This window comes from Eptatretus burgeri, chromosome 7 (genome assembly GCF_056783735.1).
Source record: "Eptatretus burgeri isolate ZD-2024b chromosome 7, Ebu_testis_v1, whole genome shotgun sequence".
Taxonomy (NCBI): Eukaryota; Metazoa; Chordata; class Myxini; order Myxiniformes; family Myxinidae; genus Eptatretus; species Eptatretus burgeri.
Window position 1 is genome coordinate 89,214,074 of NC_140967.1, and position 14,973 is coordinate 89,229,046.

The 14,973-nt window shown below is 39.7% G+C and overlaps 1 protein-coding gene across 3 annotated transcripts in view; it reads right to left on the reverse strand.

Annotated features, from left to right (window-relative positions):
- Positions 1-6,513: 6,513 nt before the first annotated feature.
- Positions 6,514-14,973, reverse strand: part of LOC147023745 (protein lifeguard 1-like) — a 30,441-nt gene continuing 21,981 nt past the window's right edge. For all 3 annotated transcript variants that reach the window (XM_085890387.1, XM_085890388.1, XM_085890386.1), the window contains exons 4-7: positions 11,877-12,077; positions 10,493-10,621; positions 6,951-7,094; positions 6,514-6,816 (exon numbers count right to left, since the gene is read on the reverse strand). In XM_085890387.1, the coding sequence (XP_085746513.1) occupies positions 6,664-6,816; positions 6,951-7,094; positions 10,493-10,621; positions 11,877-12,077 (627 nt within the window). In that variant the 3' untranslated portion in view covers positions 6,514-6,663. The remainder of the gene's footprint in view (positions 6,817-6,950; positions 7,095-10,492; positions 10,622-11,876; positions 12,078-14,973) is intronic.

Consider the following 14,973-nt stretch of genomic DNA (forward strand, 5'->3'; position numbering starts at 1 on the left):
GTGTATTATCTAAAGTAAAGATGGTTTGCTCTGCATTGAGAGATTTCAGTTCACGAGACTTGTTTGCTGCAACTTGGACAACAAACTGTTCCATTGATCTCTTCCAAACTCATTTCTGCTCTTTCTGGTACCCTTCCTTGTTCCCCTCCTTCCGACACAATCCCCAGTGTCTCTCCCACTCTACAAGAGCACAACAAACGAACTGTTTGGACCATGTGAAAAACACGAGAGACAGAAAGCATGCGTGTACAGTACGTTCAAGAGAGAGAAAACGTGTTTGTGTGAGAATCCAGGTGTGTTCAAGATAGTGAGACAGAGAGAGACAGACACAGACAGAGAATGTAAGTGTGAGGGTGTGAATATGTGTGGGGTGTGCATGTTTGTGTGACCAACTCATCCAATCCAACAAACTACAGTATTCACAAAACATCCACAAACCCAGCCTTGTACACCGGAAATCTGGCTCAACCTCTCTGTGCGATTGGCAGCGCCCTGCCTGCGAAACACCACCACCAGTCAGTTCACAATACGACACTTTTGAAATGACGAATGAATGCTAAACTAGGCCTTTTTGTGCAAGTGCTGTGTATGTGTGTTTACATTAACTCCGTTCTGCTCGCCAGGTGCTTTTAACCTGCCGTACAAAATCTGATTAAAATAGTCTTTTAAACATTTTTCAGCATTCAGACGAAAGAATGCCAATTTCAATTCTTCTGTTCCTCAATGCAAATTGGATTCATGGTAATGCAACAAATATCCACAGATGAGTCAGAGGTGTTGATTCCCTGTTAATGTCATTCCATCTGAAATCACCAAATTTAAGAAAATGTTCCCAGTTGACCCCCTCAGATTTACTTTAAACTTTCATAAAATAGTTCCCAGGTATCAAAATGAAGCTGCGTAAAATTTTAGGTCCATAGATGCGGTCAACTCCGAGATATTGAGGGTTGAAAATGTGGTTGTGGCCCTATTTTTATTGCCGTTGCAAGCATCACAAAATGAACGGCTACTTTTAAACTCCCACAACTTTTTAAATATTAATGCTCGAGCCTTGAAATTTTCAGAGATTATTCTTCTATAACTGCTCTGTAAGAAACAAACATAAAATGGAGTATACCTCTATTAAACTTTATGACCTGATCAGTTGAAATCCAGAAAAAAAATTGGTTTTGTATGAAGACCCAAATTTGAGACCCATATATTTTCTTGACCCATCCCAGAAGCTTGAAATTTTTTCAGGTAATAACTGTATGGTAGTAGTATTCAAATACATGTTTACTTTTCTTAATCAGTCATATATAATAGTCATGATCCCTCAAAAATTGAAAATTTTCATTTTTCCCTGAAATTTAGGTGAGGGTTGCAAATATATGACAAGGTATACCACTTCAAATTGTTCACCATTGGAAAGAGCATATTCAAGTTACAAAAGTGTCAAATATCAAAGTGGTATATTTTTAAAAAAAATAAATTTTCTATTTTTTTTTAAAACTGTTAACACAGTCGTGAATACATGACGTGTGTGCATGGTGTGGGCACCATGGTAATCATGAATGATTAGTTCTATGATTCAAATTAATAATACAAAAATATATCACATACTGCAATAACAATGTAATAAAACATTTCACATAAATGATTTGAATAGGTCCTTGATCTGCTTTTCCAAGTCAGGTGCGAGCTTGTACTGCCTCCCAGTTGACGTAAGGGGAGCATCAATAACTTTCATCACATGGACCAAAGGAACCCAACAAATGTCCTCCCTTGAATGTAACTATATACACTGCTGACATCAGATCAGCCACTATTCCTGAGTTCTATTTTTAGCCCCAGCCAGATGAATTAAGGTCTTGCTATTTACAAATGAGAAACAAAGAATTACAAGTTTCAAAGTATGGTGTTCATGGTATCCTCATAGCAGATGAGATGTATGTACATTGTATATACATGTACTACATGTAAAAGGACTGTTCATTAAATAGCACACATAGTGCCCACAACACTGGCAGAACATCATTTATTCAAATATTTTTAAAATATTGATAGAAACATTATACCACTTTGATATTTGACACTTTTGTAAATGGGTCATTCCGTGTCAAATCAAGCAAAAAAATGAAATTCTGCGGTCACCCCCTCAGATTTTCCTGAAAAAATTCTCAAAGCTCCCTTAACATATATGAGGAAGGTTTGCCAAGTTATAGCTCAAAATTCCAAGTAGTGTCCGAGATATGGCCCTACAAACATCCTACGTGTGTTTCAATTCTGGCAGTCGTGAGTTGCAGATTTGTATCTGAAGCATTTTTGGAGGGCTCTAAATTCCAGAGTTTTACAGAGTTCTGATAATTCACACAACTGCTGTCTATTCGTGAGGCTTTCAGAATCTGACATCAAAAATGTTCTACTTAAAATACTTTTTAAAATAAGTACTCTCAAAAGTAGTGATTTGTAACATGCAGTCAAAAAAATTGGAGTTTTCAAATTGCTGCCAACAGTCACTTTATTCATCATGAAGAATTTTGTTGCCTGATTTACATAACCTAGTGACGATCATTTACACAAGAAAACTGAAACCTTTTGGATCAAAATCTTGGGTGCTTTAGGTGTCTGAACTTTGCTCCAGACTCAACGACACTGAAATTTACTCCAGTTTTACCCCAAGTGTTCACCATGTTGACAGTTACACAGCTCTTTTAAAATTTTGTCACCTATAGACACATACATAGGCAAACTGTGGTAGAACATTCAAGAGTTGTTCTCAAGCCCTTCTATTTTTAAACGATTTTTATAAAGGCCCACTATTTTTAAAAAAAAACGTTTCATGAAAGATGTAGAATAAAAGCAATAGGTGTGCTTTTGAAGTGGATGCCATGTCATGAATTCCTAAGCTGACACCACAATGAGCATGCAGTAGTGTTTCATGGTCAGAATAACTTTGTGGTTAATTTACTTTGGCTCAAAAATGTATTTTTCCAATTAAAAATGAGATGCTAACACTTATTTCAATCATGAAAAAAGGCACAATGTACAATGGTGCATTTTGTATGATATAAAAGTAAAATATTGATAATATTCTTAATCTCATATCATAGAATTAAATTTGCACATCAACATCAAATTTATACCAAGTAAATACTTGTGTAAACCTTTATATTCATGCAAAATATCATAAATGTGGGGTTTGAAGTTTTAAATAATTCACAAAAAATGCATCAATTTCTAATGATTCTGCAGTCCCAAAAGCTACTTTTTTAAAAATAAATGTTTTACTAACAAACATATGGAAAAATAATGATATTGTAAGGAAGTATGACTTAAGTGGAATCTAACAATATATAAATCAGTTCAGTAAAGCTAAAAAGTGTACCAAAATCATTTCCAAAGTTAGGCATGAAGCACAACTCTATCTTATTTAGGCTTTAACCTAATACACAGCACTGTAGTAACTGCTAATGCTCATTGTTACATTTTATTATATCCTGGCAATTATAAAACTAATCACTGTTCACTTTGTACAATGGATCCAGGTACATTTGTCCAAACAATTTGATATGAAATTATGAAAAAAAAGTTGAATCAGATATTGTACCTACATTTACAAATAGATGTAGACTTTCGTACAATGTACACGAAGTATATGAACAATTAGATATGCAAATGAATATTTATAATGGCGATTATTATGATCACATTATGTGCCTTAATTTGTAGTTGAGATTGGCAGTGGCCTTAAACCAAAATATCCTTAAAAAAAATGAGCCAGATTTAAAGTGACTACATACTTGTTCTGACCAAAAAAAACAACAATTTGATCATTGTGCCAACTTCTGAATGTTTGGCATGGCTTTCACTTCAAAAGCACACCTATAGCTTTTATTCTACATCTTTCATCAAACGTTTTTTTTTAAATAGTGGGCCTTTATAAAAATCGTTTAAAAATAGAAGGGACTGAGAACAACTCTTGAATTTTCTACCACAGTTTGCCTATGTATGTGTCTTTAAGTGCCAAATTTAAAACAGCTGTGTAACTGTCAACATGGTGAACATTTGGGGTAAAACGGGTAAATTTCAGTGTCATTGAGTCTGGAGCAAAGTTCAGATACCTACAGCACCCAAGATTTTGCTCCAAAAGGTTTCAGTTTTCTTGTGTAAATGATCCAGTCACTAGATTATGTAAATCAGGCAACAAAATTCTTCATGATTAATAAACTGACTGTTGGCAGCAATTTGAAAACTCAAATTTTTTTGACTGCATGCTACAAATCACTACTTTTGAGAGTACTTATCTTAAAAAGTATTTTGAGTAGAGCATTTTTATGTCAGATTCTGAAAGCCTCACTAATAGACACCATTTGTGTGAATTTTCAGAATGCACACCACACACACACCACACCACACACACACCTGTAATTATAGATAGATGACATTTTCATGACATCATGACAACATTTTATTTCAAAAGGAAAAAAAAAAAAGTAATATTACCATTGAAATTCCTGGCAACAAAAACATAAATGATTGTCACTTACAACTCAGACATGGCATCTAAAGGTTGAATTATAATTTTAAAAAGTTTGAAAGACAATAAAGAGTCAATGTCATAATGAAAGCAGAACACAATGAATCAGTATAATCGAAAAATTGGATATCAACATTGAATTCCATGACCATAAAAAATATAACTTAGTAACTTAAAATCTCACCATAGCATATTATATTCAAATAAAATCTCACCATCGCATATTATATTCAAATTAAACTATTTTGTTTGTTTTACAAGTTAATTACAAGATGACATAGCGACATCAAACTTTTGGGCATGCAACCACCACTGTTTTTTTAAATCTCTAAGCCTATGTGGGGCTTCCGTAGAAAAAAAAATGGTGTTGTCTCCTGTGTTATGATTCCATCATTAAGCCACCTCACTAAAAAGGTACAGTAGAAAGAGAGAGAGGAGGGAAATGCACTAACAGCAACGGTGAGGGGCAAATAGAGGGAGACGAGAAATTATGAATACGGGAAAGAATGTGGGTGAGTGGAAGACACAGGGGGTGGATAAGGTGGATATTGGCACAAATTCAAAGGAAGAAAAAACTGGAAACTTGGAAAGAGGTGGGGTTAACAGAGGTATAAAAGATCATGGTTTTGGAAAGGGGATGATCTGAGATGGTGAACAGCTGTCTTGAAGCCCTAGAGGGAAGAATGTGAATGAAAAGAAAGTGGAAGTTGGGTACACAGGCAGGGGAAAAAAACACGAGTGGAGATGAGCAGCAATTATAGATTTTGGGAGTTTCTCCAGACAAGGGGGTTACTGCAGACCACACCCTGCAGAAATCTGGAAGAGACAGAGCAGAGGATGCAAGACCAGAAAGAAGGTGGGAGAAGACAAACACCACCAACCTGTCTGCAATGTTGCATGATGTCATCACCGGGTGCCGAAAGAAGGGAGTACTCAGTTTTCGTTCCGTTTGATTGTTTTTCTTGTTTGTTTGTTTGTCCAGGCAATATCTCAGGCATCCTTTGATTTAGGAAACTGAAATTTGGGGGACAGCTTCATTGTGGGAAATTCCAATAATATTGAAGGCTTTGGTTTCCATGGCATCAAGCTAAGCATGCTGCAAAGCAGAGGTGCCAGCCCAGATGGAAGAGCAGTAACCCCATCAAGCTGCGAATGAATGCCTTCGAGGTGGATAATAGTTCAGGTGTGCCGAGGAAAGACTTTGCACAATGCAAGATGCGCAGTCGGTGACTGGCTTTTTTCACCAACTAAAAGCATGGTTTGCCCAAAAAAAATCATAAAAAAGATGGTCTTTTCTTGGAGAAAGAGCAAGTGGGGGAGAGACAGACAGAGAGAGCAAGAGAGACAGACAGACAGACAGACAGACAGACATGCCAGGATTAAAAGACATTCCAAGTGTTTGACCAAAACATTATTCTATCAATGTCTGGAGAGAGAGGAGATGGCTGCCTACCCATCTGAAGGATGAGGGTGTTATGACAATGGGTGGAAATATCAGCAAAGACATTTTTAGAGAACAAGAAAGATCATTCATGATGAGGAACAGGACATTCCCCAAGACACTGCCTTGGTGCACTCCAATCTGGACAACGAGAGAAGTTGAAAGGATCCTGTTGAGAACCACACATTGGCTGCAAGAGTAGAAGTCAATAAGCCTTGGATGCAATAAGCAAAGAGTTTGGAAAGCAAGGCAGGATGTCAGACTTATCGAAAGCTCGAGATGAGATCAAGGCCATCTCTCTCGACATATATCTGTCGTTGAGGGCCTCCATCCATTGTTGGGAGAGCACAAGCAGCACGTTCAAGGGAGAGTGACCGTTGTTTTTTTGTTGTATACATTGTCAAGGCTCGTATGAGAGATAAAAATCAAGAAAAAAAAAATTGTCGAGGCTCGTATGAGACCTGGTCTGAAACCAAATGAATGATCTGAAATCAGGCCATTGGAGAAAAGGAAGCATTTGTTGTGAAAATGGTGTCATCAAATATTTCGAAAGGATGGTGCCACAAAAGGTTTTATTTTTTGAAATTTTCATTTTGCAAAGTGAAATTGCCAGGCATAAAGTTGTATTAAAAGTAAATGCACAACATAAATTTTACACGCAAGGTGTGGGTGGAAGGAAGACACCTTTTATTGCAACATATAATCAGTTGTTACGAGTGTTTCCTATGATCATGAGGATGTAAAGGAAGATGTTGATGATATCTGTGTAGAGGTTCAGTGCTGCAAACACATACTCCTCTGGGCTCAAAGCCAGTTCATGTTTTCCCAGGAGTAGTTGTGTGTCTACAGCCAGGAACTGGAACAAAAATTGTTTCAGCTATCAACAACTCATCCAGACAAACACCCAAATAACAGTGCACGATGAAAAAGAAACGTGAAAATTAATCACTCTAAACGCCTGATAAAAGGTGGCTGGATAAATTCACTTACCACAGTGAAGAGCAAAGCCCCAAGTGCTCCGTATACGATGTTCATGATCCTGTTCCGGATTATGATGCAAAGTATTCCGAAGATGAAAAGAACCACAACGCACACGAGCAGGACACCATGGCACGATGTGAAATCGTACTTTGTCTGCATATGAAAGGTCAAATAAAAACAGCAATGACAACCCTCGAGTAGGCATTGTGGGAAATTTTAAATCGATGGACAGCCCATAAAAAGTCAATCATCCTCAACCTTCCACTAGATAACAGCAACTCCACAGCATTGCCAAGCCTGGAATTACCTAACAGGAAAATATAAACCCATCTTTTTACGGGTTCTGTGGCCGGATCATGAGGGGATTCTCGGATCCGCTTCCCGACCTTTGACCCTGAAGCCGACGACGCCATACAAGCTTAAATGAGGAAGGGTCCTTGCGTCCAACCCCCACATAACCTTCCCGGAAAATGAATCCCCCCAGATAGGGAACCATGCTTCTCAACATCCCACTCCTGTCCAATCAGTACGGCTGAGCGATACCGTCAGTCAACTTAGCATGAATCTACAGACACAGGCACCTCAGTCACTCCGGGGAAAATAGGAACGCAAGAGGGATTGCCAGAGAGATAAAGAAGGCAGGGCTTGTTGACGACCTCTCGCTCACCAGATGTAAGCTCGTTGGTCCCAACGTGAAAAGGGGGAGGGGGAGAAAGAGTGGGGTGATGTAATGAGCAGTGTGGGGAAGAGATGCGGGTGAATGCTTCATAATGCATTAGAGGAAATCACGAATCAGTAACCCAGTGCTGAATGGGTCGAAGGTGCAATTGTTGATTGCTCTTGTTCATTCCAAGTGAACGATTAGAAATAGTAATAGAAAGAGAAAATGGTGCAAGTCAGTGCATCACCAGCACGTCAGGGGTGGGGGTAGGGAACAACAACAATAAATAAATAAATAACTGTGGCTCATTAGCCCTCGCTCCATGGCACCAGTCCGTTCGGTTCCACCACAGATTGCTCTCGAAACTGCTCGCTCCTTGCACATTCAACCTGACTCCTTGATGTTCCCCAAATGCAAAAACCAGCCTAGATTCCTCGGATTCTTTGCACCTGTTGCCATACAGCTCCCATTGATCGAGCTCCCGGCTTAGTGACGTTGTCGACTGGTTACCCTGCCCATATGGTTCTTGACAGAATTGCATGTGTGAGTTCACTCAAAGTAAAAATGTGTGTGTGTGTGTGTGTGTGTGTGTGTGTGTGTGTGTGTGTGTGTGTGTGTGTGTGTGTGTGTGTGTGTGTGTGTGTGTGTGTGTGTGTCACTGTGGAGGAGGGGTGAAGCAATCACCCCACAGGTCACAGGTAATGTGCTGGTTGACCAAAAAGTACACATTCTCTCCAAGAATAACTAGCAAGGTAACTGAAGAGTTGAGGACAAATGTAGTTGAACAGTTAGGGTATAGTTAAAACATTCACATCGAGGAATGAAAAATCATGATCTTCCCATCATGGTGGCCCTGTTTTTGTTGGCTTTTTCCCCATTATACACTACATGGCCAAAAGTATGTGGACACCTGCTCGTCCAACGTCTCATTCCAAAATCATGGGCATTAATATGGAGTTGGTCCCCCTTTGCTGCTATAATAGCCTCCACTATTATGGGAAGACTTTCCACTTGATGTTGGAATATTGCTACAAGGATTTGCTTCCATTCAGCCACAAGAGCATTAGTGAGGTCGGTCACTGATGTTGCGTGATTAGGTCTGGCTCACCGCCTCCACCAAACTTTGCAGTTGGCACTATGCATTCGGGCAGGTAGCATTCTCCTGGCATCCGCCAAATCCGGATGGTGAAGCGTGATTCATCACTCCAGAGAATGCGTTTCCACTGCTCCAGAGTCCAATGGCGGTGAGCTTTACACCACTCCAGCCGACGCTTGGCTGCCGACTGGCATTGCGCATGGTGATCTTAGGCTTGTGTACAGCTGCTCGGCCATGGAAACCCATTTCATGAAGCTCTCGACGAACAGAGTTTGTGCTGACGTTGCTTCCAAATGCAGTTTGGAACTCAGTAGTGAGTGTTGCAACTGCCGACAGAATTTTTCCGTGCTATGCGCTTCAGCACTCGGCGGTCACGTTCTGTGAGCTTATGTGACCCACCACATCGCGGCTGAACTGTTGTTGCTCCTAGACGTTTCCACTTCACAATAACAGCACTTACAGTTGACTGGGGCAGCTCCAGCAGGGCAGAAATTTGACGAACTGACTTGTTGGAAAGGTGGCATCCTACGACGGTGCCACGTTGAAAGTCACTGAGCTCTTCAGTACGACCCATTCTACTGCCAATGTTTGTCTATGGAGATTGCATGGCTGTGTGCTTGATTTTATACACCTGTCAGCAATGGGTGTGGCTGGAATAGCCGAATCCACCAATTAGAATGGGTGTCCGCATACTTTTGGTCATGTAGTGCACCTCAAATGCAAAAAAATTAATCTATTATCCATCTTTTTTGGGAAATCAGTTAATCATCAACGATTATGAACTTGCAATAAAGTCAATTGAATGCACATCCCACCTGTGGGTTGCCCCACCAAAATGTTAATATTGTATTACCATGAGGTGGGCCTGCTCCACATGACCCACTGAGCCAATACAAGGAATTGTCGCTGCTCATTATATGAGAGTTCCCTCGTCCATATAAAGTGCAAATGAAATTACAAGTCTTATGCATTTCAGATGTTTTGTGCGTGCAGTTTAAATTGCACTCCACTGAATAAGGTGGCCAAGTATAATGCTCACGTCTATTTTCAATGATAAATCTCACATGATGTTGCAGTTGCACACACATGCCGATACAATACTGTGCTGTGCTGCATTGTGATTCTCAAAGTAAACCATACAAACAACCTCTCCTCCTTACCTATAAAAACTACAATATTCATACATCTAATTGTACTGTATGTGTGTGTTTTTTTTTTACTTGTGTAGAATTTTATTTAGTAAACCAATATACCACCGTTAAAATAGATATGAGTTTCATGACCCCAGGAATATAACAAAATCATTCTCAGTGGTGCTGAAGGTTGTTCATCACGCTCTCTGGGCAGCTAGAACAAGGATGTCTGCTGCACTGCCCTGAGAAACCGAACTAGTAACCCATTTGGGTCACCGTGGCAAATGGGAATGCACAACGAGACCTGTACATGGGTCAAACCACCACAAAAAAATCCAGTCTGCACCCCCATCATAAAGATAGCCCGGCCATAGAAACTAAACATCAGGTTGCAAGTGAAGGTACTCATAAATTGAGATCAATGCCACATGTTACATTCTTTAACCTTTTAAGTAAAACATACAAGCCATACAAACACCTTACCACTACTTAATTATTTTGAGAGACTATGTACATGTTTTCTATCTGTTGATATCACAGTGACTAACCTGGGTATTTAAAGTAAAGTGTCTCACCACAATGTCCACACGTCCTTCTGCACAAACCAATCCATCTTTAATCATTAGTAGAAAATAAAATGTAATTAAAAAAAACATTGTACCTGCATAGAGAATACCATGACAGTTAGGCAGACGACAGTGGTGATCCCGACAGCCATGACAACTGCATCCGCTTCATAATAAGTTGCCACCATTCCCACCATGTAGGACATGGAGACAGTGAGGAGACCCTAAGAAGTTGTGCAGTGGGATGAAAATTATAAGGGAGAAGGTGAGTCAGTGAGATAAAGAATTATAACTCAAAACAAATAATCCAAAAATCACAAGCGATAGAAGCAACAACAATGCAATGGTACATTGGCTACTCAATTCAGTGAGCAATTAAATAAAACAAAACCAATGCTACAATGTCGTGTGCATCAAGGCTTTACGACTTGTTTTAAGGTTAGAAGATTACAAAGCACACGACTTAACAAGTATTGATTACTACCTCATACTTCATCCGGAAATACCCACAACAGCAACCTCATAATAAGAAAAATAGAAGACCCACGTCACATGCAGATCACTACTCTCACAGCATGCAAAGCTTTCAAAATGGTTCACACAGCATGGAAGACCAGATTTCCAGGAGTTTTCCAGGACAAAAAAGTTGTTTTCCAGGACTGTCAGTGCACATGTTTTCACCACAAGTGGCATTTGAATTCCCAATTTCACTTGCACATACATTTAAAAAAAAAAAAAAAAACATTAGTCCAAGCTGTTGATAGAACGTGCATTTTTTGATAGAACAAATCAATATAAGATGAATGTTTGGATTACATTTGAGACGATACAAACCTTCTTACATTTGGGTCATCTTACAAACCCTGGATCTGGCCTTGTGAACGGACTCCTTCACGAGCTAATCTCGGTAAACAACATTATTCAGCCACAAATTAAAATAGCAAAGCTTTCACATTCTCTTCCTGTCCCTTTAAAATAAATAAATAAAATCGGTAATGCACATGCAAAGGAGCTACTTCCTGTTTAATCGGGACTTTTCGTAAACACTTGTATAATTTATGCATGATGCGCAAGAAACCATTTTAACTCGGCTTTGTTAAATCCCTGGGGAAAGTTAAAATTGGTAACATTCTCTTTCGGCAGAAACAACAATTGACTGGGGGTATGGCAGATTATTTATATTTGCACAATTGTCTCAATTTTCCAGAACTTTCAAAGACCTGGAGAAGTTTTCCAAGACCTTCCAGAACTGGAAAATGCTTTCTCATTTTTCCAGGACCTTCAGGGACTGTGCGAACCATGTTCAAAATGCAATTGCTTGATGTCCAACAATTTTTTCCAACTTCGATGCACATTTTCCGAGTGAACCACCCCCAAAAAAGTCAACAAAGTGCAACTCAAAAATAATTTTTTTAAAAGGACAAAATGTTCAGACACAATGGAGTCCTGTAAATAATTGTTCAAAAAATCCCACCACACCAGCAGTATGAGGTTCCAAGGGTGCCTGCGGCGCAGATTTCCACAGCAGCTCAAGGCGATGAGACACACGAGGAAGACGCCATAAGAGGCGTAATATAGGCCGGGAGTACGATGGACATAGGTCTGTACATCCTTTGAGAAGCGCAGCAACGCGACAAATAAAAAGGTCACCAGCAGTTGACAGAAGAGCACAGCATAGACCTTTAGCAGCAGGGGAAACAAACAAGAGCCTTGATCACATGACATCTCAATCACATTAAATGTACCATGTCAAGGATACCTAAAGGGCCCAATTGTGGGGCAAATTTATCCACATTGCAAAAAATTTTAAACTCGTCAAAATAAAGTAGAAAAATAACTAAATGAATTCCTTACTTGGTACATAAACGGGACATTTGCACAACTTTGTTAAACCACGAGAGCTGGTTTCTACCAAAGTTATTGTTGCACCAAACAGGAATTTGAGGTAAGAGATGCTCCAAATAATTTCTTAAAACTCGTTTTCGGAATGTTATCCAAATGTTCTTTTCTAAATGTTCTGCTTTTTGGAGTTTCATTAATGTCAAAATGAAAAGAAACAACCTTCCAGTTGGACTGTTGTAACATTTCCTGGAATGTGCTCTCGGTTTCGTCATTTGTTTCTCATTATCTCTGTTGATGATGGGGGGGGGGAAACTTGGATATTTCTGCATCTGAGATTCTGACTACATATTTCTTAAAAACCATATTCTTGAAACACAAGTGTTGCAAGAGCAAGACAAGACAAGAGCAATAGCAAGACAGGACTCTTTCAGCAAGACTTGAAGCTCTTTCAGCAAGACCTGAAGACAGACAGACAGTGAAAGACAGCAAGGCCACCAACCTGCATGCAAATGAGTGAGAAGCAATCCCTGACACTGAGCTTCTTGTTGAAGATGCAAATGACACGTATGGCTTTAAAGTAAAGAGAAGGACGGGTGGATGGTGGGGGGGGGGGGTAACGGAAGCAGCAGCAGTACCAACCCATAGGGAGAAGCCATTTCCATGGTCCTTCAGATTAAGTACTTGTCCACCATTGCAAGCTGAGGATGTAGAGGAAGGACTTGTTCCCATGGAGAATTGAGGTTACGGCTGGCTTTGCAGGCCAGCTTGGAGAAATCTGATTTGCTGAAGGAAGGTTATAACAGATCATGAGGCTCAGGAACTCCAGAGACAATACCTCTCTATTGCAGAGACTGATAAAATATATTGCGAGATTATGCAGCAGGTCTATACTCTTCAGCTCCATAACCCTCCACAACTATCCCAGAAACTCCTTCCTACTTGCACTCCCCACATCCAAGCTTGCTGCAACCTCCACCCTTTTGTTCTTTGTTCCTCTTCACCCACCCCACGTTTCTGGAACAACCTCCTGGAGAGGGTTCAATCCCACTTTAGGGCTTCAATTCTACCCACATTAAACCAACACAACTCAACCATCTTCCTTGCAGGATACAGCATTTCCTCTGGGCAGAAACCAAAATTATGATCAGAGTTATAGAGGAGACCAATTTTGAGTTCTACCCATGTAATCAATCACTTATGATGGGGAGAAGGCTAATTGACTGTAGTTGAGGTCAGTTTGGGGGGAAACATTGGCAATTCTGTGATGGAGACACAAAGCCTTCAGAAAAATAAAGACTTGGCAAAAGAACACCAATAGGATTAGAGAAAGAGGAGATGAACAGATCTCGAGAATTAAAAAAACACTGCGATCATCATGTCCAGCAGCAATGCAAGAAATCAAAAGTGGTGAGGAATTCCTCCATATCTACAGGAGTACATTTTCAGTGCATGGAGGGTCACGTATGGATGGGTACAGGAAGATAACTTTTGGGAATTTAACGTGTCAAGAATTAAACATCTCCATCAACACGAATGTTCACTTATAAACTGATATGAACAGAAACTCTTCAGTCAAGATAAGATCAACTTGCTTCATGTCTTGCATTGTTCATCGAGATGACCAGTCTTTCAACGTCGCATACACTTTCATATCCATCTTTAACTAATTTTCATCAGCCTGAATAAAGGTGGCGGCAGAGTAGCTGTCCCAGAATTCATTGCACGCCAGATTTTGCTTCCGTATGACAAGTTTCAAGTTTACGCGTGGTCATCTTGAGTGGTTTTGAAATCGGTTTACATCCAGCAATTGGTGAGTACAAATTACACCTCTGTTGTCACCTGCGGATACGTGTCGTAAGAGGAAAACTAGATCACCGCACCACCGCGGACCGCGAACTTTGGCACGAGTTTTATTCATGGCAGCAGGAGACATTCAGAAGTGCCAGTCCTAATCTAAGAAGTTGTTTGTTGACCAGGTGACTCAGATAGTAGATGATGGTTGTTTGGAAGTATCATTTTTGCAAAAAGCGGGCCTGTCTGACTTGGCATATACATTCCCAGAGGTGGAAGATAAATCCTGGATTGATTCCAACCAAGTCGTCAGATTCCTTCTTCAGCCATCCCTCAACCATCGCAATCATTATGCCTTTGCTAAATGTCCTTTGGGAAACGGAACCTTTTGCAGGACAGTCATGTGAAGTTTTGTGATGTGGCCAACTGATTAATTCCAAACTTGTTTTGTTTCTGGTCATCCACTCGTAAATTGTTCTCAATTTCTTTCGTCTATTTCAGGACTTTTGTATATTTTCTCAGTTCAGATTTTAAATTTTTATTATTTTATAATGTGTTAGATGTTGAAATGTTCAAGTACAACGCCAGCACAAGTCAGCTGGGTTCAGACTGAAAGTCTGCCATAATCTAGAAATGATTTGTTGCTTTGGGAGAAATCTCAAAATTGACTCGTCACTCCGTAACGGGATTTTTCGTCACTCCATAACGGGACTATTGTAATTACTTCAGAGTAATTAGGTCATGTCTGGAATTTTGAAACCCCTGTACTGAAGGTACAACTATTAGTGTATCTTCCTAGTATTTCATTACAATTTTATAACTATTGTGAGAGCAGTTTTCAATAAATGTTGTTATTGTTTAAAAAATGACAAAAGACAGTGTCACTCCGTAACACAGTTTTTGAATGTTAATTACTTGACAATGGTCTAACGTACAGGAACTA